The sequence below is a fragment of the Plecotus auritus genome (assembly GCF_963455305.1).
Source record: "Plecotus auritus genome assembly, chromosome: 6".
Taxonomy (NCBI): Eukaryota; Metazoa; Chordata; class Mammalia; order Chiroptera; family Vespertilionidae; genus Plecotus; species Plecotus auritus.
In genome coordinates this window covers 169,290,262-169,318,106 of record NC_137773.1, presented here as the reverse complement: position 1 = coordinate 169,318,106, position 27,845 = coordinate 169,290,262, and the positions used below count along the sequence as shown (strand labels likewise).

The window sequence follows — 27,845 nt, the reverse complement described above, 5'->3', positions numbered from 1 at the left end:
GGGGATCCTTTGTGCAACCAAGGTAATAAGCCACTGCAGTCAGGTGAAGCCTGCAGGCCAGGTGTGTGTAATCCAATACGGTGGGAGGCGGGGGTGGAGGATCCGGAGATGCAGTGTTCTAAGTGGTTTCAGCAAAACCATTGGCTGCCCTGGGGTCCTTCTGTTAACCCTTGTTAAGATTCTGTGACCTAACTTAACTTAGCTTGTAATTTAAGTGAATGTATCAAATATTTATATGAGCAGACTAGGTTTTACATGTGTTTCTGTTCCTCATTTATCAAGATGACTTTTTATATTTCTGCTTGTATTTCATCTCCAGATCTGAGATTTCACAGACCTGCACCCAGGTTCAGGACCCCCAATCCTGCACAAATCATGTGAACCTAGTGGATTGAATACTAGACAGATCAAATCCTTCCCCAACTAATAACTCTTCCTCCCAATTCAATTCCAACCCTAAAATAAATCACCTCCCACTTTTTTTCTGTAGTTTGATGGGGGAGGAGTGACTATCCTCGTTGACTGAGCTGGCTTCCGTTTGGGGTTTTCTCCCTTTTCCTTTGGCTGGTCTTGCTAGAAGTGGACGAGAGCTTTGAAGCCTCATTTTCTTTGTGTTAAGAGCTGTCAGACTTGTAGGTGTCGAAGAGCCAGGCTTAGTGATGGGCATTGAGGGTGGAGCAGGGAAACCTGTCCTCATTCTTAAATAAGACCAACAGATATGTATTAAGTGGAGCGAGGTGATGCGAAAGTGATAATGCGATTGGATGTACTTTGGGAGTGTAGGGGAGAGACTTCATCAGCACATGCTTACGCAAACACAGTTGGCTGTGAATTTCTCCAGGCTCAGGAAGAAGTGTGCTTGGGCAAAGCTAATTCTTCCTCTGTGCTCTGGAGCCCATCTCTTCCTTGCCTAGGCAGGTGTCCTCCCACGTCCGTTGCTTCTCCACTTGCTCCATCCAGTGTGCGTAACCTTTCTGGGGTCACAGCCCATTTGGGACTCTGATGGAGGTTGTGGATCCTCTTCTGGAGACATGGAGATGGCACATTCAGTTTTGTGCTCATTTCAGGGACATTTAGGCTCCCCAAGGCCAATCCATGGATCCTCTAGGGCCTAAAGTCTCACCTGGGGATGCACATTCATCACCAGTGACATTTTAAAAAATGAAGGGAGACGAATTTTGCTTCTGGCTTCCCTCCCTTAGCAAATCGCGGCATGGTCCAGCACCCAGACTAGAACTCCAGGCGGCATTCCCGTGTGTCGGACAAAATTATACTGTAGCCGAAACCGGTTTGGCTCAATGGATAGAGCATCAGCCTGCGGACTGAAAGGTCCCAGGTTCGATTCTGGTCAAGGGCACGTACCTTAGTTGCGGGCACATCCCCAGTAGGAGGTGTGCAGGAGGCAGCTGATCGATGTTTCTCTCTCATCGATGTTTCTAACTCTCTATCCCTCTCCCTTCCTCTCTGTAAAATATCAATAAAATATATTTAAAAAAAAATTATACTGTATATCATGCACTCGCTTTGTAGCAAACGTGGTCCTCGACCTTGGGTGCCAGAGCAGACAAGTTCTATCAAACCCTCTTCTCACATCTTTTGTGCGAAACTGTCTTGATCCCTTAACATGATTTACTAAGCTCTTCATAGTCTCTTTCTGACCTCCTCTCTGCTTCCCATTACTGCAGCCTGGAGGCTTGTGCTTGCTGTGCTGTGTGCCTTTGCTCCCCGTCCTTGGTGCCTGTAGTACCTCACCACCACTCCGCCCAGCCCTGCCTACTTAGCAGACTTAGGTTTCTTTTAAGATTTGGTTCAAGTCCCATCTCTGGGAAACCTCTCATTGTCCTATGGTGAAGGGCATGTTTAGAAATATATTTAGAAATATAGAAGAGCATGACATGATATGTATCCAGAGTTTTACTTCATGCTTTGAAATAAAAAAAATCTGTATTCAAAATTGTGTATATAGTACAATTCTTATATAATGATACATATACTAGTAAAAAGCATATAGATAAATTACCTGGAAGAAGTAGAAGAAAAGTTTTTAAGTGGTTACGTGACTTGTTCACAGCCATACAGATAGTAAATTGCAGTTTAGGTTCAAACCCAGGTCCTGTGAAGAATTGAATTATGGGTGATTAAAAGTTTTTTAAAAAGTAATTTCCATATTTCCTATAAGGAGGAAGAATTTTATAATAAGGAAAAAATGAGTTATTTATTATATTTGCATACTTTGTTTTTATTGTAATAACTGTAAACATTATCTCAGTTCCCACTTTGTAAGATGTGGGATGCACCCTGTCCCTTTCTCCTTCCCTTTTCTACGTCTCTGCCTCTGACAATGTCAAGTCTGAAAGCTCTTGAATTCTGTTCTGGAACCATAGTCTTTTTTTTATGCTTTATTGATTTGTTTTAAAAGTTGAAAATAAGCAATATGAATTATATTATGACTGTGTACATGTTGTTCACTGCAGATAGAGTAGCTTACTCTGGTTACATTTCCATTTTGGAACAGCATTTTGTTTTTACTGAAGTTTCTAGTTGCCTTCTTTCCCACTTGTATTGGTTGCTTTTAGCACATCAGTGTTTTTTCAACTTCTCCATCTCTGTTAAGTCCCCTTTTTTCCTGTGTATTTGCCTTCTGATACCTGTAGCCTCCTACTCTTGTCTGTCCTTGATAGTCTTTCTGCCTTCACTTCTGTTGATACACTGGGCTCTGTTGTGTCCTGAATTCCATCTCTTCTTCTTTCTTCCCTTACTCTCTCACTTTACTGCAGCGCACCTCAAGTCGCTTGTCAAGAAAGAGTATGAGGCAAAATTGTGGAATGCTTGTATATCTCAAACTCTGCCCTCACCTTGATTGGGTAGTTTGATGGGCTCTGGAATTCTAGATTGAAATTTTTCCTCAGGAGTTTGTGGATGTCTGATTCCAGTCTGAGTCTTACTTCCTTGATAATAAGTAGTATTTGCATCATTGTGATCTGTTCCCTTGCTCCAAGGCTGGAAGCTTTTAAAGTCTCCACGTTATCCTTGGTGTACTCAATTCCCTAATGTTCTTGCTGGAATTTCTCATTTTAGTGACTCAGGTACTTGTACTCTTGGAAATTTTCTTCTTGTGTTATGTGGCAATTCCTCCTTTCCATGTATTTTTTCCTATTTTTGCTCTTTCTGTAAATCCTGAATTCCTGTCAATCAAATGTTGGACCTTCTGGATTGAACCTTAACTACTTCCTCTATTATTTCTATTTCTTTGTCTTTTGCCATTCTCTGGTAGAGTATCTTAATTATTTTTCAACCTTTCTAGTGAATTTTTTTATTTTTATTTTGGCAGTAATTAGTTTAGTTTTTAAGTCTCTCTTTTTTGTTCCTTTTTGTAGCATACTATCCTCATTTTAGAGATGCCTCTCAAATCTGAGTATTCTAATTAAGAGTTTTCTTAAAAGTCTCTTCTATCACCTGAATTATCTCACCCCCTTCATGCCCTGCCTGAATCCTTTTTTCTCTCTTTATCTTATTGACTCTCATGGAGACTTTCCTCAAATACATTGTGATTCTTAATGATGCACCTGTGTGTACGTACGGGAAGCCCAGTTGAGACCTCTGAGTGGGAGTGGGATTGGCTCAGTAAGAGGCTTCCCTTTAAAATGACTGGTAGGGAGCAAGTTGTTTCCTGAAACCTCTAAATGCCAGAGTGAAGAGGTCTTTTGTCTGGGCCTCTTACATTTCTTTAGCAAAAAATCCTCTGATGTTTTTGTCTGGAGATTGGATGCTGTCAGTGCTTCTCTAGGAGTGGGAGGGAAGGGAATCTAGGCTTAGTTACAAACTTACTTGTAGCGCCACTGTCCCTCCCACCCTTCATTGTACTTGGGGTTTCCAAGTCCTAAGTCTCTCTGGGGGTTGGTGGTGTGGATCATTTACCTCCTTCAGTTGTATTGCCCTCAGCAAGTGTTCCAAGCTGGTATTCCCTCCACGCAGCTTTCTCAGTGATCACCTACCCATTTTCTATCTTCTAGAAATTTGCTTATCTTATCCCATCATCGTTATTCATACATTTTGAACCATTTTAACCCATTATCATTTTAGGGGGAGCTCAACCATTTTAAAAAGAATGTTGCTATGCTTTGATACAGTAGTACCACTTTCAGAAAGCCATCCTGAAAGTGAATATTTTGACAATGATTTATATATTTGTCAATTATTATTTTACATTGAAAACAACCAAAGTGACCAATAAGAGAAGAGTGGTTAAATTATTGTATGATGGAATATTATGCAACCACTAAAAATAATAATTTAAAGAATATTTAAATTATGCAAAAGTACAAAATTAAATCAGAAGAGAGCCCAGTTTCTTAAAATTTTTATTTATTGAATTTAGAGAGGGAGAGAGAGCAAAACATCAATTTGTTGTTCCACTTATTTATGTATTCATTGGCTGTTTCTTGTATTTGCCCTAACGGGATTGAACCCGTAGCCTTGGTGTATTGGGACAATGCTCCACCCAACTGAGCTACTTGGCCAGGGCTGAGAACCCAGTTTTCTTAATTGCACATGCATAGAAAAGATCTGAAGGAAATAAGTACATTGGGTATTAACAGTGTTTAAGTTTTCCTGTATTGTCTACATTTTTTACAATGAGCCTGAATCTTTTATGATCAGGAGAGGGGGAATTAATAAAAGGGAAAGATCATGGCTTGTGCAGAGTGGTGAGATGTTCTTGTGGAGTGTGGAATATGTTGGGAGCAGCGGAGTGTGGAGGCTAGGCTGGTGAAGGAAATCCTGGAGACCACACAGACAGCTTTTGTCAGAGTCGAAAAGAGACCATGGGATTCTGACTCAGTCAGTGGCAGGGGGTCAGAGTAAGGACAGATGGAATGAGTAGGCCTTAGGGGCAAGAAGCAAAATTCCCAAGCCAGAAATCCAGGCCTCCACATCCTGGTGAGACGTGACCTGTGACAAATGGGGCCTTGCCCAGACCTGACCGTCCCTGGCTTCCTTGGGCCTCAGTGAGGCCACCCTGTGTGTTCACAGTGGCCAACAGAACCACGATGTTGGGAGGAGACTGGAGGGAGGCAACCCAACCCTAGCAAGCCAATAAATAGGAAGGTTGTAACCACCCCATTAGTTGAGGGGTTCCTGTGTGCTAGGCACCATGCTAAATGCCATATGACTTTTATCTCATTCAACCCTCATCTCAGGAGGGAAGTTCTCTTATCCCACTTACAAAGCCAGGAGTCACAGTCAGGATTAGAACAACTCTGAAGCCAAAGCCCCTTTCTCCCAAGTTACTTCCTCAGTATCTGCAGGGACCCATCTCCTTATCTAAAGTTGTGGTGCAAAAGCAAACAGTGAAGAGTAAGTCTCCCAGCCCAGAGTACCCAGAGATAACTTGAGTAAAAAAAAAATTGATGATCCTTCCAGAGATCATGCATTTGCAATATTCTGTATAACACCCCCCCCCCACCCCTGACACACACACAGGAGTTTATGATGCACATTATCTATACCTTGCTTTTTCACATGTCTTGGAGATGGTTCTATATTAGCCTATAACAGTGGTCGGCAAACTGCGGCTTGTGAGCCACATGTGGCTCTTTGGCCCCTTGAGTGTGGCTCTTCCACAAAACTCCACGTGAGGGTGCGCACGTACAGTGCGATTGAAACTTGGTGGCCCATGCGCAGAAGTCGGTTTTTGGCTCTCAAAAGAAATTTCAGTCGTTGTACTGTTGATATTTGGCTCTGTTGACTAATGAGTTTGCCGACTACTGGCCTATAAGATCTACCTCATTCTTTTTTTCACTGCTGTGTGACCTTCCATTGTGTGGATGTGCTGTGATTCATGTAGCGAGCGCCCTGTTGGTGGACATGTTTTTTTCCTGTCTTTTCCTATTATAACAACACTATGCTGAATACCCCGGCACACTCTCCTTTGGTATGTGTGCCACTTTGCAGGATAAATTGATAAAGGGTAAGGGCATTTGATATTCTAATAGAAATTGCAACTGTGGTTCCCAGTATGTGTATGAAAATGCCCATTTCCCTGAATCCTCTGTAAAACTATTGTTTTGTCTTCTGATCTGATAAATGGAAAATGCTCTCATGCTTTATGTTCATTTATGAGTGAAACTGGCTATCGTGTCTCATGCTTAAAAGCCATGTATATTTTCTTTTTTTTAAATTTGAATTGCTTGTTCGTGTTCTTTAACAGTTTCTGTTGGGTTGTTCTGTTTAAGAATTGATTTGTACAAACTATAGTAAAGAAATTACTCTTTTTATCTGCCATATGTGTTGCAAATATTTTCCCCAGTTTATAGTTAGTCCTTTTACCTTAATAAGCTATAAATATCCAAATGATATTTACAGTTTAGTGTCATAGACTTCCTCTCTTCAAGACTATACAAGCTCCCATGGCATAACCCTTTGACTAGTCTGCTTTGAGACAGGTCCATTTGAAATTCATTTTGGAGTAAGGACCTATTTGGTCTTGGCCCCGCCTCCACCTCTTTTCTCCTTGGTTCAGTGGGAGGAACTCAGGTGGAGGATCACCCAGATGAAGACACCTCCTTAGAGCTGCCCAGCAACCGCCTGCAGCCAGGGCCCTGGCAGATTCACTAAGTCCATCTCCTCATTTGGTGAGCTAGGGACGGGGTGGGGATTGGGATGGCAGGGGAGAGGGCAGCTGGTGGAGGAAGAGGAAAGATCCTGAGGGGCAAGGGGATGGAGATGGGTAGGGAGGATGATGCTGTAGTCAAGCTTTGGGACGGAAAACAAAGGAGAGGCTGTAGCCTGAGATCAGTGAGGGGAAGCAGGAGGGTGCAACAAGGATGGGGAGTGATGGGAGTGTTCCGGCTGAGGCCAGGGTCTGCAAGGGAAATATAGGCAATGGGGAAGGGGAAGAGTGGAGACATGGCAGGGGGTGGCAGGCAGGGAAAGGAATCAGGGTGTGTGTGTGTATGGAGCAGAAGGGGTTGAAAAGGAGGGGTGGCTTCTAAGACCCTGAGACCCTCTGGTTCTGCCCAGCTGATTTATCTGGCATTGGGTGGGTGGGACATAAACCAGGCCAAGTTTCGGGACAAGATTAGTCTCTCAGACCTCGTGGTGGGGAAGAAGCATTCTAGGCTGGCCCTGCCCCTCACTCACCAACAGCCCAGGACAAATCCCTGACCCTTTTGAACATCAGTTCTCCCTTCCGACTTCCACTCGGGTTTAAGGTTGGGATGAAGTGGATTTGAAATGTCTTTGTAACCATTAAAAGGCTACCATATTTCTGCTGGAGGACGGGGTCGGAATGGGTAAAAGAAAACGAAGCCTTAGTTGATTGGAAAAACATTTTTACTTTCACAGTTGATTAGGAGGTACAGTTTCTGTCATAGATGTGGATGGAAGAATCTGTGAGCAGCCATTCCTTTTTGTCCCCTGGTGGTGGCGGGCCCTGAACTGGGCAGACTGGAGCCAGCAAAGGCCTCAGTCTAGCACAGTCCTTCCCCTGGAGCTGGGCCGAATCCCTGTCACCACTGCTGGGAGAGTTACATATTCACCCAAAACTTCGAGAGTAATAAGCAGAGGCCTTGGCTGGTGGGATAGGAACCGTCAGCGAGGGAAGATGTGAAGCCATAACTTGGGTCAACCAAGGTAGAATCTGTTTTTAATAGAGTCCGAGGAGCCACTGTGCTGAGGGAGGAGCCAGATGGTTCTGTTACCCTGAGGCCAGAAGCAGCTGTGAGGGGATGTCTCAGGAGGTAAGAGTGGCAGGGTCTGGACTTGAGGCAGGAGCAGTTGGATGGTCCCTTAACCCAACAGCGGTGGGGGCTGGAGTGGCTGCCAGAGGCTGGGGTGGGATGGTGAACAGTGTTTACTGTCCCTTCAGGAAACACTTCGGTGTGTGGGGGCCTAGATTGGGAAACTTGTCCATTATTCTAACTAAAAAGTGGATCGTTCGAGGTTCTTCGTCAGGGGCTTTAGCAGGTGGGATCTAGTCCCTTACAGAGACGGTCCATGCTGACTCCTACCCAGCACCCTTTCCAGCCCTAACGCCCCCAGCTACAGTTTTCTGAGGGACGAGGTGGTCACTGTGTTCCAGGATGACGTAGTATTTAATGGGATATCGGGACGCGGATGGGTTTGAAGGGAAACCAGGTCCGAATTCCCGTCTTTAAGGCTCCTGTCAAGATGCTTCTGCTTCCTAGAGAAGCAGCCTAGAGATGCGCGAGGGGGAGGCGTGTCGCGGGGCCGCTGGTGACGCACTTCCTGCAGCGCCGCTGCTCCTCCGGCCGAGGCACTTTTCTCTGCGTCCGGGATTGCTGGCAGCGCCGGGACCGCAGTAATCGCCCCGAGGGGCTCTCCGAGATCACGGTGAGCGGGCGAGGCCCCAGGGATGGGGGACAGCGGGGCGGTGGGCCGGAGGGTAATAGCGGAAGCCTGCGCCAGCCTCGTTCTCCAGGGATTGCTGCCTGCGCGTGCGGCCCCAACTCCCGGCGGCCTCAGCGCTGTTCTCATGGGGCCCCGGCCCCGGCCCCGGCCCCGGCCCCGGCCCCGGCCCCGGCCCCAGCCCCAGCCCCAGCCCAGAGGAGACGCTTGAGAAGATGGAGTGAATGAACGCACGATTGAGTGATAGATAAATGATCGGAAACGAAACCCCGGGTCTGGGTCTGGATACCACCTACTCCCCCCAGTCAGTCCTGCAGCTCAGAAACTTTGTAGGGACCGTCGAATAGGAGACGGCAAATATTGCTAAAGCCCACGCGGTGGAGAGTGCCGAGACCTTGGTTATGTAATTCACGGGGATACAGAGGCTGTTCGTTGATCTCTGAAGTTAGACTGTCTGGTAATCCTTGCCTTCCTTTCTTTGCAAGGCTCAGTTGACAGATTGTATGTTACAGCACGTATGCAGACGTCAGTGTCTTCCATCAAAACTTTACTGTTTGTTGCCAAATATTACGCAGAATTCAGGGGCGGGGTCACGGAATGAGTGACGTTGGAGCCTGCCAAATGAGAGAGAAGATACTTGCAGTCTAGTGCTGGAAGATGGGTGTGTGTGTGTGTGTGTGTGTGTGTGTGTGTGAGAGAGAGAGAGAGAGAGAGAGCGCAGATTTTTGTGACACTTGTGCTAATTTATTTAACCTTCTCAACAACTTATTATCTGTAGTTTTGAAAGAGGAGATTGAGTTACAGAGAATAGATAACTTGCTAGTAAGTGACCGAAAGCTGCAGCAGAGATAGATCCATTGTGCAACCGCAGCCTTGGTGAATGTTACTTTGGCCAACTGACAAATTCAAGAAGGGCTTCAGAGAAGAGTACATGTAAGTGTGATCTTATTGAACGAATTGTGGTTTCAAATTCTTGATAAAAGCCACCTGGCTTGCCCAGAACACTTCAGCTAATTATTGAGGGGATGAGAGGTGGCAGTGGGGAGAAAGCTTACAAGGTAGAGGGTGAAGCCCACTCCCAATTACTTTATTCCCCCACATTTTAATATTTCTAATATCAGAATGAGCCTCACCATCTGTATTTTTTTTTTTTTTTTTACCATCTGTACTTATACCATAGTTTAATTGGTAGTGATTTTTCATTTTCTTAGTAACAGAGGTGTCTTAGACTCAGTGACATGATATCTGACTTGGATTCTCTGTGCCTGCAGCAGTAAAAGCAGAGCACACCCGACAAAGTCTTCAAAAGTCGTGAAGTCAAGATATCACTCCATGAACGCCAGCAGAGTCCTCTCCAGTATTACCTCTAAGAGTCCTGCTGTGTTTCTATAGTCATGTAGATTCCCAATTACCTTTACCAGGATGAAACTATTTAAAGCTTCTTTCCTTTTACCTTTTAGTATAATACCCATCTTACCCCAAGTCTGGATTCAAACAGAGCCATTTAGCATCTTAAAATCACCAACACTCAGATTATTCCACACTAGGCATTTGTGGAAACACCTGAACATTCCTTTCTGGGGAATTTACCCACCAGGGAGTAAGTAATCTGTGGTCCATGTTTATGTAAAAAAAATAAATAAATAAAATTAAAAAAAAATTTTAAATCCTCACGAGAGAGAGACATTGATTGGTTGCCTCCCGTAACTGGGCCTGAGGATCAAACCTGCAACCAAGATACATACCCTTGATGGTGCAAAGGCCAGCGCTCTAGCCACTGAGTCACACCAGCCAGGACTAAAAATGATTTATTAAAACAGCTAAGTTCATTTGTTTACATATTTCTAGTTCATTTTTCAGACTGTAAAGGCAAAGTTGAATGGTGACAGAGAGAGAGGCCATATAACCTGTTTAGCCCAGGAAGACTAAAATATGTACTTTATAGCCCTCTACAGAAAAAGTTGGCAGTTTGACAGAAACAAACTGCTGACAGCTATGATGATTCACAGTTGGAAGGGAGTATTGTCTCCAAGCTGTCTTCTCCTTAGGCCTTAGGATCAAACATAATAATAACTCTTAACTCCTGTTGAGTGCTTACATTGTGGCAGATCGCCATAAATGTTTTCCATTAAGTCATTTAGTCTAGGATTTACAGAATGTTAGACCTAGAAGGACTCATGTATATTATCTAATGTCACTTTTTTCAGTTAAATAGCCTATCGTGTAGGCCCAGTTACATGGGCTATGACAGAGCAAAGTTTCCTGACTCCTAATCCAATCCACTTTCATCTTACTCTAAATTTAGGGAGGCCAATACCATATCCATTGGATCTACCTTTTGTTTTTGTTTTTTGGTGAGATCTGTCATTTTCAAAAGAATGATTTCTCTGACTATAAAAGTAATGCATGTTTATTTTAGGGAAAGTGAAATATGTAAGAGAGTTTAAAGGACAAAGTAAAGTAACCTATTAAATGTCCTAGAGATCAGTGTGTGATCATTTGATGGGTTTTCTTCTGTCCTTTGTGTGTGTGTTTTGTAAATGTCTGTGTATTAATAATAGTTTCTGTTTATTGAATGCTTACTAATGTTGGTATATGTGTGCATATTTTTTGTTTTACTGTTTGTATCCTAGTCTAATATATTGTATTTTCTCATGAATAGCCTTTGAAAACATGATTTTTAATAGTTTGAATATATGTCATATTTATATGACTTGTGTTTTTTGCCTGTTTTTTTTTTTTTTTACAATTATAGTAAGAGGATGATCGTTGTACATAAATCTTTGTGGTCCTCTCTATTTTTCACTTTTCTTCTCATTAGAAGAGTTGTTTATTTTTGTAGGAAAACTTTCAAGTATTGCAAAAAGATAGGCCTTAAAGCAAAATTTTACCATAATCTTATTCCTCAGAGATGATCATGGTTAACAGTGATACATATTGTTAGAGACTTAAGTTAATTTTTAAAAAAATAAGGCAAAATGTAGATAATAGAAGGAATTTGGGAAATAGAGGGAGAAATCATTCATAATTCACTATATCACTATAGTGATTGAAGATTAATTTTCCTTCTTGGTCTTAGTCATATGTATATTTTAACATATAGGATGTTATGTTGTACTTGAAATTTTAATATCCTGCATTTTTCCATAAGTATTTTTCCAATTGGTCACGTATTTTTATTTTAATCTTAATGTCTATATGTTTTCTTCCAAGTGGAAGTACTATAATTTGCTAAGCCTCAGTGTCTCATCAATAGAAAATTGTGTCTCCTACAGCATTGCAGGGCTTTTTCTTTTCTTTTCTTCTTTTTAGCAGTTAATGAAAGGATTCGGTTATTTTCCTCTCTGGAAAGTTACTTCTCTATGAGAATGTTCTAATAGTGGAATTAGTGGGTCAAACAATATAGGCATTTTTATTACATATACCCATGACTTTGAGCATCTTCTGAGATACACGGCAGGGGTTGTATACACATAATGAGTATTCTCATCTTAGTTCATATACCCACAAAATGGTGATCACTGTGTCACAACTGCAAATGAATCTACAACTTTTAAGATCTGATACATATTGCCAAATTACCTCTAGGAAGATGGTACCAGTTTACATTCCCACTGGTGATGTGTGAGAAACTTCCTTCCCCTGCACCTTTACTAGACTTAAGTTTTAGCATTAAAAACATTTCAATTTAGCCCTGGCCGGTCTTGCTCAGTGGATAGAGTGTCGGCCTGCAGACTCAACGTTCCCAGGTTAGATTTTGGTCAAGGGCACATGCCTGGGCTATAGGCTCCATCCCCAGTGCAGGGGCGAGCAGGAGGCAGCCAATCAATGATTCTCTCTCGTCGTTGATGTTTTTCTCTCTCTCTCCCTCTCCCTCTCCTCTCCCTTCCTCTCTGAAATTTATAAAAATGTATTTTAAAAAATTTCATTTTAAAATAAAAATTGATTCTTTAACATTGCTGGTTTGGCTCAGTGGATAGAGCGTTAGCCCATAGACTGAAGAGTCTCAGGTTCGATTCTGGTCAAGGACATGTATCTTGCGGACTGAGAAGTCCGCAGGACCAACCTGATTACGTACTTAACCAGGCACAGTCTATTTTTTCATGCCTCTGAGCTCTCAATTATGGTTAAAAAAAAAAAAAAAGTCTCTGTTTTCCTTGAAATACTGCCAATTCTACTTCTCATGTCAAGGTTATATGAAGAGACATTTTTGGATAAGCTTTTGGAATTTTGACATTCCAAACACCAGAAACTACTATTTTTCCCCCAACTCTTTTATAAGTAAAAAATTACTTTACAAAGTGTTTTATTTAAACTGAAGACTTTTAAAAAATATATTTTTTATTCATTTCAGAAAGGAAGGGAAAGGGAGAGATTGCCCTGACCAAGAATCAAACTATGACCTCCTGGTTCAGAGGTCAATGCTCAATCGCTGAGCTACCCTGGCAGGGCTGCATCAGACTAATGCATTAGCCTTGTTGTAACTCCCTTACAACTTCTTATTTTATTGACTTTTCATATAAATTATTGTGTAATGGGCAGCAGATACATATTAACTTGAATATTCCTATCCACTTCTTATTTATTTGTATAAGTAATATTCTTAATTATTCATCAATCACTTGAGTGTTTGTTATAATATTATTATGTCTAACTTTCACTTCTTGGAGAATTGACAAATGGAGTTTGTGAACCTAGAATGCTATAAGCCAATCCTGATTTTTGCTGATGCAGTCACATTGCTTACCTGACAAGTTTTGTGTGAGTCATTAGATAGTCTCCCTAAGCAACATCTCGTTCTCATTTTTGTTTACTGGGACAGTGATACCCCATCTCCACCTATATCCCCTGTGAGCAGGGCTGCCAGTTTTCCAACCTTGAAGTGTCTTAAAATTAAAGCAAGGAAAAGATTTGTGGATGTTGAATATGCAAGGAGCTGAAGAGAGAGAGATTGGAAGAGAGATTTGTCCAGGTGAGTTAGCAAGGTACAACCAGTGGGAGAAGCAGCAGGGCTTTGGAAATTTTACAAGAGAAACTGAATGAAGCTCAGGCGATAAAACTACCATCTCTTTATGGTTGTTGGGGGTAGAAGTGGGGACAACTTTTCCCCTGTACTAATTTTATCTCATTTCTAGGATTTGCCATTTTACATTCTCCCGCTATCCTCCATTCTTTAAATATAAAACATCCATCTTTCCTGTCTTGCCCTAATCATTAGCTTATTGTTGTTTTCCCCTTATCTCCATTGTCTCTGCTTCTCTCACTCTCTGGGTGTCTGTAGCTGCCCTTTCCATGGAATTCCTAATTAATGGTGATCACTTTATCCTGATATAAATCTCTTCTACCACTTGCAACTTTGAATTACTTGTCCCACTTGCTTTTTACTGAGACCTGCAAAGTTAGGTCCCAGAACTTCAAGGGCCTTCACTTAGCCATATATAAGAGAGATTGATTCTGATGGTTTCTTTCAGGTTGGGTGAACAAGTATGCTCCCGAGCAGGAAGTCTCTGAAATTGAGTCACCAGGGACAGTAGGAAACAGACTCCAAGAGGATGAATCCCGTGATTCTACATTTGAAGAAAAATATGCATGTGAGAGCATGAAGGAAAACTCTCCTGAAGAGGTGCCCAGATCATGCTTTTTCCAAGAAGGAGGTTTTGGGAGAATAACTTGCATCCGAAAGGAAGTACTTCCTAAAATGATGAGCCAAGAATATAATTTTGAGAAGAGGTTGCTTTTGACCTCAAGCCTTGTTACTCATCTCAGGGTTTCTACAGAAGAAAGTCTACATCAGTGGGAGACAAGTAGCATACATTCCAATGAGATTTCAAACCAAAGTAAATGCTCAACCCTCCCCACTCGGAAAAAGTCTTGGAAATGTAATGAGTGTGGAAAAACATTTACTCAGAGCTCATCCCTTACTCAACATCAGAGAACGCATACTGGAGAGAGACCCTATGTATGTGAGGAATGTGGGAAAGCCTTTAGTTGTAGTTCATTCCTTGTCCAGCATCAAAGAATTCACACTGGAGTGAAACCATACAGATGTGAGCAATGTGGGAAAACATTTCGTTGTCGATCATTTCTTACTCAGCATCAAAGAATCCACACTGGAGAGAAACCTTATAAATGTAATGAATGTGGGAATTCCTTCCGCAATCATTCACATCTCACTGAACATCAGAGAATTCACACTGGAGAGAAACCTTATAAATGTAATAGGTGTGGGAAGGCATTCAATCAGAACACACACCTCATTCATCATCAGAGAATCCACACTGGTGAGAAACCTTACTCATGCAATGAATGTGGCTCTTCTTTTCGTAAACACTCAAATCTTACACAACATCGGAGAATTCACACGGGGGAAAAACCCCACAAATGTGATGAATGTGGGAAAACTTTTCAAACAAAGGCAAACCTTTCTCAGCATCAGAGAATTCATACTGGAGAGAAACCTTATAAATGTAAGGAATGTGGAAAAGCTTTTTGTCAGAGTCCATCCCTTATTAAACACCTGCGAATTCATACTGGAGAGAAACCTTATAAATGTAAAGAATGTGGTAAAGCTTTTACTCAGAGTACCCCACTCACTAAACATCAGAGAATTCACACTGGGGAGAGACCCTACAAATGCAGTGAATGTGGTAAAGCTTTCATTCAGAGCATTTGTCTTATTCGGCATCAGAGAAGTCACACTGGAGAAAAACCATATAAATGCAATGAATGTGGGAAAGGGTTCAATCAGAATACCTGCCTCACACAGCATATGAGAATTCACACTGGAGAGAAGCCCTATAAATGTAAAGAATGTGGGAAAGCCTTTGCTCATAGCTCATCTCTTACTGAACATCATAGAACTCACACTGGTGAGAAGCTCTTTAAATGTAGTGAGTGTGAGAAAACCTTCCGCAAGTATGCACACCTTAGTGAACATTACAGGATTCACACTGGTGAGAAGCCTTATGAATGCATTAAATGTGGAAAATTCTTCAGACATAGTTCAGTGCTTTTCAGACATCAGAAACTTCACAGTGGTGAATGAACCTCGCATTAGGTAACGGCAGTTTCTCAAGAAATAGTGGCTAGGAATCTGGCTGAGGATTGGGGGCAGGTATAGTTCCTGGAAGGAAGGATGAAATAGTCTTAAATACTGCCCTCATAAGAGTATTTCCAGAAATATATGTGGAGGCTTGGAGAATGCAGACCTACTCCAGGTGGGCATCTGGGAATACAGGGTAGAAAGGAAGTTCCTGCTTTCGAGATAAATCCTTGCTGCTTGCCATTCCTCTCTTCTCATGTGACTCTCATACCTTGAGGTGCCATTTGTTAAGTTAGTGTTTGTCTTTCCCTTACTACACTCACCTTCCCAAATGGTCATGTATGTTCACTCACCAGTTGGCTTAGATGCTTTTCCAAACACTGTCAATTTGAAAGTGGCAGCATTTTGTTGTAGTGCTAATTAGCCTCCAGATTTCTGAGGCAGCTGTAACCATGTTACTGTGGGGGAAGCTGCTCAACCTTTGGAAATGGTCCCATAAAGGGGAGACAGAAACAAGTGAAAGATGATCCATATTCATTTACCAATAAGGAGATACGCCCCAAGAACTGGGGTGATCTCAACATATACGTTGGTAAAGAAGGCTTTTATCAGAATGAGGGAGATCTTTCCTGAAATAGGTCAAGAGAAACTTTTCTTGAATGATGCCAGTTCCTGGGAAGGGAGTCATATTTGCTGAGAAGGCCATGGGGAGGAAGGCCCAACCTCTGTTCCAGAGGAACAGTGGCTTATCCAGGATGGAAATGGCTGTGCTTGGCTGGTGATCATAAGAAGCCACAGAGCAGGAAACCTGCCTGTGCTTGAGCAAGCCATCAGTATACCACTGCCCTAGACAGAGGTGTACACCTTTCTCTTGAGCTTATAAATTTGGCTGGTTTACTGGTTCACAGGGAATCGGGGAGAGGAACCCACTAAGATTAACAGTGTCCAAACCAAGTGGGACTCGGTTTGTTTGCCTTTAAGAAGGAGAAAGCATCAATGAAGAAGGAAGACAGCTTTTTAGATTGTTTGGACTTGTGGGATGCTGCACCAGACCTAATGAGAGTGTTGGTCACTAGTTGAGAGGGCTAGGTTTCATGTAATTATGCCACTGGTGGTATAATACAGATTTATTAGATCTCAGGTGTTTCTAATTTTATTGGGCATATCTTGTCCTGGATAGGAGTATCTAGGGAAGTATTTTTCATGAGCTACATTGGGAAAGTTTAGAGAGGATGACGACCTCTTTTTCAAATTCCTGAAAATAAAAATATCACAGGTTACCACTGACTGATAGTATTTTATTCTGAGAGACAGAGCATGTTTTTCTCTCATTCCTCAGTCCCTTTCAGGTTCTTTGTTTATTAATTAAATTTATTGGGGTGACATTGGTCAACATGAGCATACAGGTTTCAGGTTTGGGTTTCTGTGTTACAAGATCTGTATATTGCACCTTGTATTCACTACCCAAAGTCAAATCTCTTGTCACCACATATTAGGATCGCTTTCCCCCTAACCCCCTTTTCATGTTCTTAACTGCTACCCAGAAATTCAGCTCTGGAAGATGGAGGATGACCTTTGACAGGAAATCATTTCTATAACCTATAGCTTAATGCCGTTTCTAAAATATGGCTATTAAAAACAATGAAAGTAAGTTGATTCTGGAATGGTTGATTATCTGGAACTCAGCATTGACTTTTTTCAGGAACAACTGCCTTGTAAGCATTGGTTTGAGCCATTAATTACCATTAATGGGAATGTTGAAGAGATATGACATACACTTCTCTCTCCAGCTGTGAAGATATGTTCTCAAAACCTGGCACAGGGCAATTTTTTATAATTGAGTAAATTAATACCTTATAGGCAAAATAACCCTATGCTCATAAAAATACGTATAGTTGACAGAAAGCAAATGTCATATTTATACTTTGCAAATGAAAACTAACACTGTAGAATTCATTGCTGGCACATAGTAAATGTTCAATAAGTACTAGTATTTTGTTAGATTAATGTTTTTGTTTTTTTTAAATATTTCTGTTGATTTCAGAGAGGAAGGGAGAGGGAGGGAGAAAGAAACATCAGTGATGAGAGAATCATTGATCGGCTGCCTCCTGCATGCCCCCTATTGGGGATTGAGCCTGCAACCCCAGCATATGCCCTTGACTGGAATCAAACCCGGGACCCCTCACACCGCAGGCCAACACTCTATCCGCTGAGCCAAACCAGCTAGGGCAGTTTAATGTATTTTAATCAATCTTTGCCCATCAGAAACTTTAGGAAATTGATTATATAAGTATTTAGCATAATATTTATACAGTCCTATTTTTGGAGTCCTGAGTGGAGATTAGGATAAGGAGAGTTTTCTTGAGGAAGAAATGGTAAAACAAAGGTGAAAGATGTCTTAAATTCTTTTAGAAACACTTTCTAAAATGGAATGGGCACAACTCTTGTTTTTTAATCCTCAGGATTTGAGAGGATTCCATTTTCACTCCCTGGGGGAAAAGGAAGGAAAGAAACTCACCAGCCTTTTACTACCCATATTCCATATTCTTATACTTACAAATATTTGTTCCTAATTTTCTCTCAGTTGCCAGCCCACTATGTTCACAGTCACTCCAGATTGGCCCCAAACCTAGGAATTGCTGTCTTCCTCAATCTTTCCTCTCCCCGATTCTTCAGATTCAATCAACCACTGTATCCTGTTGACATTATCTCCTAAATCTGGAAGTCTATAAATGCAATGAATGTGGCCAAGCCTTTTGTCAGAGCCCATCCCTTATTAAACACATGCGGGTTCATACCGTAGAGAAACCATATAAATGTAAGGAATGTGGTAAAGCCTTCAGTCGGAGCATATACCTTACTCGTCATCAGTGAAGTCATTCTGGAAATAAACCTTGTAAGTGTAATGAATGTGGGGAAACCTTTAATCAAAATGCATGCCTTAAGCAACATCAGATAATTCGTTCAGGAGAGAAGCCCTACACTTGTAATAAATGTGTAAAGCCTTTACTCAGAACTCTTCCCTTGTTCAACATGAAAGAAACTTAGTGGGAAAAACCTTTCTGCCAGTAAGCACACCTTAGTGAACATTACAGAATTCATACTGGAACAAGGCCTTATGAATGCATTGAAGGTGGGAAATCCTTTAGACACAGTTCAGTACTTGTTCGACATCAGAAGCTTCATACTGGAGAATAAAACTTGGATATAACCAGTGTGGGAAGACTTGGGTGAAAACTCCATTTTTCCCTAAATTCTTAGGAGCTGGGATGAATGTTTTTTATGTTGAGCAAGAGGCAGTGTCTTAAAAGTTACGAAAATAGACTCTACCAGATAGCCTTCAGTTTGATGCCTTCTCTGCCACTTTCTGCTTGTACCAGTATGACCTTATCCTCTCTGAGCCTCAGTTTTCCCCACCCGTCTACTCAAAGAATAATGAAGATACTTGCTAGGGTTGTCTTGAGAATAAAATGGGCTGTATATAATAAGAAACTGCCATTAATTGGTTTTTAGTCATAGATGTTCCAAAAGTTTATAAATGTGGCTATTAAAAACAAGCAAAGTTCAGCATTATTAGTTTTTTTGTAGTTCTCATAGTGTATTTTTTCTTATGAACATTCCTGACATTCCTGCGCCGTTGCCACATCCTAGGATTTTGGCCTCTTCAGTAGTGAACACGGGTGGCCCTTGATGAGCCCCATCCTTGAAGGTCCTGGAAAGATCTTGGCCTTTGGAAGTGATGTGCCCTTCTCAGTGCATTAGATCAGGTCATGATGCCAGTATGACTGATTACTGGTAATGGCACCTTTGATCATTCAGATAAGGTGGGAGCTCTCTGGTTTCTCCTAAGTTTCCTTTTGTAATTAATAAGCATATTGAGGAAAGATACTTTGAGATTGTAAATATTCTGCTTTTCAATATTTTTGGCCACTAATTTTGACATTTGATCAATCTATCCAATCTCTTATGTATTAGTTTTCTATGGCTGTTGTAAAAATTATCACAAGCTTGGTGGCTTTGAACAGAAATGCAGCCCTGACTGGTTTGGCTCAGTGGATAGAGCATCGGCCTGGGAACTGAGGGGTCCCAGGTTCGATTTCGGTCAAGGGAGTGTGCCTTGGTTGCGGGCACATCCCCAGTGGGAGGAGTGCAGGAGACAGCTGATCAATGTTTCTCATTGATGTTTCTAACTCTATCCCTCTCCCTTCTTCTCTGTAAAAAATCAATTAAAAAGAACAGAAATGCATTTTGAGGTCTTAGAAGCCGGAAATTTGAAATCAGCTCCTTTAGGTGAAATCAAGGTGTTGGCAGGGTTGTACTCCCTCTGAAGACTTTAGGAGAAGCTGTCCCTTCTTCCAGCTTCCTGTGATTGCTGGCATTCTTTGGCTTGTAGCTACATCATTCCAGTCTCTGCCTCTGTCTTCACATTGCCTTAGCTAATCTCCCTCTACCTGATGGCTTTTAGATAATCCAATCTTGAGAGACTTAATCGCATAGAAGATAACATCTACAGGTTCCAGGGAGTAGGACCTATCTCTAGAGGCTGCCATCCAGCCCACTGCAACTATTACTGTGGATTGGCCAAATGGTGATTTTTTTATTTCCATCATTCCTTCTTTTCTTCACTTATTTAAGTTTATTTATAGCCATAAGAATTTTTATTCTGAGTTGCAATCTACTATAATTTATTTTCTCTTTTAGATAGTTCCAGATCTGGCCATTGGTGATTAATGTCCTACCAGAAAGACCTATCCCTTCTCCTCCACTTATGTCCTTCTGACATGTGCCCATTATTCTCTGAGCACCATCTTTTAAAAATATATATATTTATTGATTTCAGAGAGGAAGGGAGAATGAGAGAGAGAAACAACAATGAGAGAATCATTGATCAGTTGCCTCCTGCACGCCCCCTACTGGGAATCGAGCCCACAACCCGGGCATGTGCCCTTGGTTGGAATCCAACCCGGACACTTCAGTCCACAGGCAGACGCTCTATCCACTGAGCCAAACCGGCTAGGGCACCATCTTTCTTTTGGGCACAAGATAATTCTAGGCTTCTCTTCTATCTCTGTCTCCACTCTGGAATCACATTATTGGCCTACTTGTCTAGCCCTAGTCATAAGACCCATTCATGAGGAGCAATGGGGACAGGTCACAAGGAAGATTAGGCTCTCTTCTCTGGCCTCAAACACCTTTTTCTCAGCAAAAGAGATCCTGCAGCTAACAGAACCCACTGTTCTTAGAAAGCAGTTTACAGAAGGTGAAGCAATTTTCTTAAGGCTGCTCAGCAGATCTCACAGGCCACTGTATGTTGGCCTTTCATCGCAAGATGTGCTTCCTGGCTGTTAACGCTTACCACTATATTGTTAGAAATATCATCTATGGTAAAGACTTCACCAAAAGGATAAATTTCAAGATTTAAGACCTTTTTAACAGTCTCTCATACTATTTGTTTAAACTTTTAATTTCACTTATTGTAGTTCCAATATAATAGGCTTTATCAGTATTTCTCAAATTTGACTGAGCATCAGAAACACCTGGCAGGCTTGTTACAGAGAATTCTGGGTTGTACCCCTAAAGTTTCAGATTCACTAGGCACTCAGTGGTCGGCAAACTCATTAGTCAACAGAGCGGCAAACCGTGGCTCGCGAGCTGCATGTGGCTTGCGAGCCACAGTTTGCCGACCACTGCACTAGGCGATGCCTGAGAATTTGCATTTTTAAGTTCCCAAGGTGTGCTGATGCCAACAGTCCAGGATCCACACTTTAGGAACCACTGGTGTATTAAAAAACAAAACAGCCGAAACCGGTTTTGCTCAGTGGATAGAGCGTCGGCCTGCGGACTGAAAGGTCCCAGGTTCGATTCTGGTCAAGGGCATGTACCTTGGTTGCGGGCACATCCCCAGTAAGGGGTGTGCAGGAGGCAGCTGATCGATGTTTCTGACTCTCTATCCCTCTCTCATCGATGTTTCTGACTCTCTATCCCTCTCCTTTCCTCTCTGTAAAAAATCAATAAAATGTTTTTAAAACAAAACAAAACAACACATTAAGGAAACACTCTCATTCAAACTATATTTGTAATCCTCTTAATATGCTAGGTATTGTTCTGGGTACGGAGGATAGAGTGATGAGTAAAGTCCTGGCCGCCAACCTCTAACTAAGACATTAAAATTTACAGTAATTAAAACAGTGTGATGTTGCTACAAGAGTAGATATAGCAATGATATGGATTAGAAAAATACTTGGCTTTATAAAAAGTGAGTCTATGTTAAAAGTATTACAGAATGGCTTCAGGCCTAGGTTGTCCAATTTAGAGACAATTGGGTTCCCTAGCCCAGTGGTTGGCAAACTCATTAGTCAGCAGAGCCAAATATCAACAGTACAACGATTGAAATTTCTTTTGAGAGCCAAATTTTTTAAACTTAAACTTCTAACGCCACTTCTTCAAAATAGACTCGCCCAGGCCGTGATATTTTGTGAAAGAGCCACACTCAAGGGGCCAAAGAGCCGCATATGGCTCGCGAGCCGCAGTTTGCTGACCACGGCCCTAGCCCACTCACAAGAATCACTTGAATCTTCTTTACACTAGATCTTAAAATGGGGAAAAGATAGATATGGCACCAAATTCATGATATGGATGGTCTGAAATTCATAATTTGTGATGGTTGTGGCTTGTGAAGGATGGGATCTGGACAAGTCCCCAGTTTGGGGCTGACGTGCAGTAACGAGGAAAATTGTTAGGCTATTAGGCATGACCTGGAAAGGCTCTCACTTTACTGTGCTTCTTTCCCTACTCCCCCAAATGAGAAATCTCTTGTTCAGATGGTCTTTCAAGTAAGAGAGAAACACATGTGGTTCTAGGACAGTTTAATTATTCAAGAAAAAAAGTATACCAAAATAACTTCCAGAGGGAACAAAGTTTAAAATGTAAAAAATAAAAACGAGAGAATACAAGTGATTCTTTATCTGATACAGAGGCTGAGAAACAAAGAATAACAGAAAGGATTGATAGATTACATAATTTACAAATTAGTAAGAAAAACATGACTGTACTAATGGGAAATGAACAAAAAGTTAACTGAACAAAGAAATAGAAAATGGTTTGTTAAATATGAAAAACACTTTAGCCTCCCTTGTTAATCAAAGAAAGTGTCAATCAAATTTAACTATTAAACACCATTTTCAATACATCAAATTGACAAAAATAAAAAGGCTGGTTCTAGCCCATGCAGGTGCACTGTTATGGATGAGGAAAGTGGGCTCCTGTAGATGTTAAATGAATAAAATGGTAAAAACCTCTCTAGAAAGCAATTTGATAGTAAGCTTCAAAAGCTTTAAACATATTCAAATACTTTTCATAATAGATGTAAATCAAACCATTATGTAGTATGCCTTAAACTTATATAGTAATATGTCAATTATTTCTCAATAAAACCGGACAAAGGTTCATGCTTGCCAAATCTGTCCTTTTGTATCAAAAAACCTAGTAGCTTTAATAAGCAGACTTCCATTTGTGTCTCTCTTTCTTTAGTTTTACCAACTAGTCACCACCATGTTATACATCAGATCCTAATTTGTATCAAGATCATTTGTATTATATCCTTACTTGTACAAGACCCACTTGTATCTCGTAACTTGCCAGAACTGTCACAGAGCAACCCTTAGCAGGAGCTGGGAAGTATTCTTGACTATACACGTTATCATTTCCCCCACCCAAAGTGGGGTTTTGCTAGACGAAGAGGCAGTAAGGGATCTGTTTAATACAAAATCCTCTGTAGTTATTACTAACCTAGAAAATACAATATAATGTCAACTGAGAAACTAGAGAACAGACACAATACAATCACAATATAATTTTTGTTAAAAAATATAATTTACATATATATACACCCCACAAGGGAATAAACAAAGTGTTCATAATACTAGTTAACATCTACAGAGTTTGCATTTCAAGTCAAAAGGGGTATTAATGGATGGACATAGTTTTTTACCTTACTAAAATTTCTTTTGGTATTTTCTAAATTTTCTAGAATGCACTTGTATTATCTTTATAATAGGAAAAAAAGATTATTTTTAAAAATCCCATATGCTTTAAAAACTAAGTCCAAAACGTTTATAATCATTAATTTTCATCTTCACTGTCAAAAGAAAGGAGGCTACTATTTTTTACTTGCTTTTGTGTGTTCTTTTTAACTGAGTCCTGCTGATTTATTTCATCTTCACTTGTCTTTTTCTTTTTTGAGCTTGCTGTTAAACCTGAATATTTTTCATCTGGGGAACGCTTCACTGGTTTTCGATACATGATTCTTCCATCAGCTGAAGCTGGCTCTTCATCTGCAGTAAAAACAAAGTTGAAGTTTCTTTTCCTCTTATTATATTGCCTTTATTGGAGAGTCAAATGGCAAGAAAATCCTGTGCTGTATTTAAGGAAATCCTATAATCAGTTAGCCTGGTCATCCCCACTGCCTCTCGGCTCTATGAGACAAGACCTGCAGTCCCTTACTGAACGCTCCCTGAAGTAGTCTATAATATTGCCAGTCCTTAATTAATTACAATCAGGCTGTATTTTTAATAATTTTCAAAAGTGACTGTTTGGAATTCCATCATTTTCTCCTAAAGCAATGTAATAAATAGTTATGAATAATGAAAGATTTACTACATAGCATACTACACTTCAGGTATTAATTAAATCTCTGTTGACTAGTTTGTGAACCTAACCACCTATTTTTTTAAAAAGCAGAATGTTTTTACTTAAATTTATACTTAATCCTTATAATAACCCAATAAGGTAGGCAGTTATTGTCCCATTTCACTGATGAGATAACTGAGGTTGAGGTGAAATAACGTCTTCAAGGTTACATGTCTGTAAGTGTTAAAGCTAAAGTTTGAAAGTAGGACTATCTCCTTCAAACATACCATACTATTATATAAAATAACTTCATACTCCAGGCTCCTTAAATTGTTAGAAAAACCAGAATCCTTTCAGACTTACCTGCTTTGGCAGCCTTTATTTCTGCTTTAATTTTCATGACATCTTCAGCTGACAGGTCTCCCTTTTTTAAAACCACCACTTGGGGCTGTTCATCTTCTTTGTCACTGTGATCACCATCTTCATCTGGGAGCTGAGGCTGGATTCTCTAGGGGAAAAAACAAACATGACTTGTAGGTCCCTGACCCCAAATCAAATACAACCACTGTCTCTACGAGAAACTGTAACTGCTAAAATGAGAAGGGTAACTTTATTGACTAAATGTGTTTGGCAATAAATTTTCAACTCAAGAACCTAACCTCACAGGTAGGGAAGAGGTCTGGCTGCCAGCAACCCTGGGTGACTATCCAATGGGATTAGCTGCCATGTCAGCAGGACCCCAGCTTGCAGTTTCCAGTGCCAGGGCCTCTGCTTCACATACTGCCAGGGTTCGCAGCCTACTCAGGACAGTGCTAAACCACTTCTCCTGCTCTTCATCAACCCTGTTCATTCCCATCTCTTCTCAAACTGTGACAAAAAATAAGCAAACACTTCCAAGCACAGAAAGCAGCAAGTAAAAGGTGCTCTTTCTCCCAGCTTTGCTCATCTTTCCTCCCAACAGCTTGTTCAGGAGGTCTCCTATCAGCTGTTTTCTAAGTGTGTCAAATTATGGAGGCATATGAAATATTTTGTGCTTTTCTTTTTAAATTATGAAATTACTTGTAAGTGCATTCTCTTTAATGATATCCATTCACTAATGATTCATTAGTTTTACCTATTTTTCTCTGAAAGGTTCCAAAAAGTGACTACAAACAAGTAGGCAGTTAAGTACTGTTAGCCAAGAAAATGGGAAAGTGAAATTAAATCATTCCTGGTGTTCATTAGATTGAGAATCATTAATTCTGATGTTTTGTTTATGCAAATGGCTGGGAAACAAGAGAAACTGTCTAAGGAACAGTGGCAGCACCCTTAAGACTGTTCAAAGTCATTCCTGAACTAACTCTCAAGAAGTCGAATAAGATGATTTAGAACTCAATTATAAAATGAACTCTTTTCTTGTTTTTGTTAACAGATCACTAGAATGATGATTATATTGCCAAACAAATAAAGAATGAATTTGGTTTCAAAAACACAGGAACATGGGGTATCTCTTTAAGGAAAAGTCTGCTGATTACATAAATAAGCCCAAATCACTGGTATTACTTGGAAAGCTTTTCCCTCCAGAGTTCTAAGATATCATTCCAAACTGTAATCATAAAGGTGTTAACTTAAAATCGAAGTGCAAAATGATATGAGTTATTACAGATGAAATGGACACAGTGAAGAACAGGGGAGGAATATCTGTGGGAGGTCCTAGTGATGATCTCAAGCAAACAATAAAATTAGGTCTCATTTTTTGCATTGCTGAATCCGTGTCCAAACCTCATCCTCCTTGTTGTCATCACTATTTTTGGTCCTAGGGATCAGTCATTTCCTGATAATGTTATCTCTAACCAAAAATGGGTCCTTGTTGCATATTGAATAGTCCATATGGCCTCACCTCAATCAGCCCCTGAATCACCTCTACATACATTCCATAACTCACCATCTCTACACTTTTGCCCATGCTGTACCTTCCATCCCTACCTCCTGACCTATCATACTCAAGATTTAATCTAAATATCCCCTCCTCCAAGAAACTTTGCCTGATGACAAGCATAGTCATTTAACCAATGTAACTTGTCACCCACTATGTTATTCGAGGCACTGTGCTAGGTGGTAGGAAAAAACAGAGTGATTGAGATATTAACTTCGAGAGTCTGATTTGATAGTGAAAATACACAGGAGATCAAGTAAGTTAAATGCAAAATGATATGTTATTACAGATGTAATGGACACAGTGAAGAACAGAGGAGGAGTATCTGGGGAGCTTCAAAAAGCTTCACAGAGGCAGTGACCTCTGAAAGCAGAGATGAGGCAGGCAGAAGGCGTTAAAGAATATGGCATCTGGAGATCCCATCTCTTTGTCCTTTCAGAGCCTGGCATAATGCCTGCGTTTAGCACATACTCACTGGATTGAGTAATTTCACATGAATCCGTCTGTCTTTTACTAAGCTCTAAGTGACTTGAGGGGTGGTTTTAGTGCAAGTGCTAGACACAAAGTGCCAAGTTATTTCTCCACATATCCCCTAAGCATAATGGTCTCTTCCCGTTAGATAGGGCAGGTTTGGGTGTGAACCAGGTAGGGTTGAAGCCTGGGAGGGCTCAAAAGTTGATTCCCACTGATTTCATCCCTAAACTGTCCAGATCCTAAACTATTCAGATGTTGCTTTTGCTCTATATATATAACAACAAAGCATAGGAATATACCCAAGGCATTCCTTCAGAGGTGTTCCAGACTCCCGGCCTAAGACATCAGGCCTTCTGACCGAGTGGCCTCAGTTTATGTGGAAAACAGGACGACACTACCATCCACCGTGCTAACTTTTGAGTTTTGGAATAAACGAGTGAGACAGGAGCGACAGGAAAGTGATCTTTCTTAACCATCTACCAAGGACGAGGGGCTTTACCTGCGTCAAGTCATTTTCGAGAACGGAGCAGGCACTCTGAAAACGACAAAGAGGTTCCTGGGCATAGGGGGCTGCAGTCGTTTGACCAGCGTGGGGTCCGGGGCCCACTCAGATTGAGGGCCGGGCGCGAGTGCGAGGAGTGACCGACCGGTCAGTACCTGGACTCTAAGACTAAGCAGAAGCGGGAAGTGGCGGGGCGGGCCGCGTTTCCGCGCCGCGACTGGCTCGGGCTCACCTTGGTCTCTACGGTGGGCCCTTCCCTGTAGCCGACCCGTTCCTTGAAGCGGGCCAGGAAGGCTGGCTCGGCGGGCCGCACATAAGACACCTGGTTCCGCTTACTCATGGCCGCTCAGGGGAAACTGCGGCTCTCCGGACAGTCTGGAGATTGCGCAAAGGCGACGGCGCCTACTTGTGACGTCACGTGGCCCCCGCCTCCAGCGTGAGGCCGGCAACATGGCGGCCTAGGTGCTTACGTCAACGTCTTCTCTGGGCGCCAAATTCAAATCCGCGGACATCTTGAACGAGCGGAATCCGGGTTCGCAGCGCGCCTGGAGCTGGGGGATCCCTGCATTGTTCTCGGGATTCAGAGGAGAGGGCGCCATGGCGCCCGGCTCCAAAAGTAAGTATGGCACCCGGCTCCGTTGCCCCGTCCCCGCCCCCAAATACAGCAGTGAAAGGACGCCTCCCCTGGGGTCCCCGCAACGTTTGAAAACGGGAGCGCACTGAACGGCTGGAGGAATCTTTGTCCCTTAGAGACACTGAAGGAACAGCTTTTTTCCCTTTCGTCTATGCATGGGACGGACGCGGTGCACGCTGCGAGCCGGGACGGTTCTGGGCCCTGGGGCTGAGCCGTGGACCAGGGACGGGGTCCCCTGCGAGCGTGGCTCGCTCTGCCATTCTCACTCCTCCCGATTCGTAGC

General features: G+C 41.7%; 3 protein-coding genes across 3 annotated transcripts in view; 2 read left to right on the top strand and 1 right to left on the bottom strand.

The window, feature by feature from the left end:
• Nucleotides 1-17,028, top strand: part of LOC308251879 (uncharacterized protein) — a 28,693-nt gene extending 11,665 nt beyond the window's left edge. The window contains exon 4 of the mRNA XM_080675540.1: nt 13,839-17,028. Within this exon, the coding sequence (XP_080531666.1) occupies nt 13,839-15,412 (1,574 nt within the window). The 3' untranslated portion in view covers nt 15,413-17,028. The remainder of the gene's footprint in view (nt 1-13,838) is intronic.
• A 5,230-nt stretch (nt 17,029-22,258) lies between these two features.
• Nucleotides 22,259-27,332, bottom strand: KIAA1143. Its single transcript, XM_080674774.1, has 3 exons — nt 27,161-27,332; nt 24,401-24,545; nt 22,259-23,742 (listed from the first exon to the last, which is right to left on the bottom strand). The coding sequence occupies exons 1-3, from the start codon at nt 27,266-27,268 to the stop codon at nt 23,531-23,533; spliced, it is 465 nt and encodes a 154-aa protein (XP_080530900.1). The 5' UTR covers nt 27,269-27,332; the 3' UTR covers nt 22,259-23,530.
• Nucleotides 27,333-27,444: 112 nt separating this feature from the next.
• Nucleotides 27,445-27,845, top strand: part of KIF15 (kinesin family member 15) — a 55,199-nt gene continuing 54,798 nt past the window's right edge. The window contains exon 1 of the mRNA XM_080673202.1: nt 27,445-27,544. Within this exon, the coding sequence (XP_080529328.1) occupies nt 27,526-27,544 (19 nt within the window). The 5' untranslated portion in view covers nt 27,445-27,525. The remainder of the gene's footprint in view (nt 27,545-27,845) is intronic.

What these genes read in the sequence shown, in the direction of transcription:
- KIAA1143 (XM_080674774.1), bottom strand. Translation starts at nt 27,268, where the DNA reads ATGAGTAAGCGGAACCAGGTGTCTTATGTGCGGCCCGCCGAGCCAGCC. An exon ending in GGCCCACCGTAGAGACCAAG is followed by an intron (nt 24,546 to 27,160) that starts GTGAGCCCGAGC and finishes TTTTTCCCCTAG; the next exon opens with AGAATCCAGCCTCAGCTCCC. An exon ending in AATAAAGGCTGCCAAAGCAG is followed by an intron (nt 23,743 to 24,400) that starts GTAAGTCTGAAA and finishes TTTTTACTGCAG; the next exon opens with ATGAAGAGCCAGCTTCAGCT.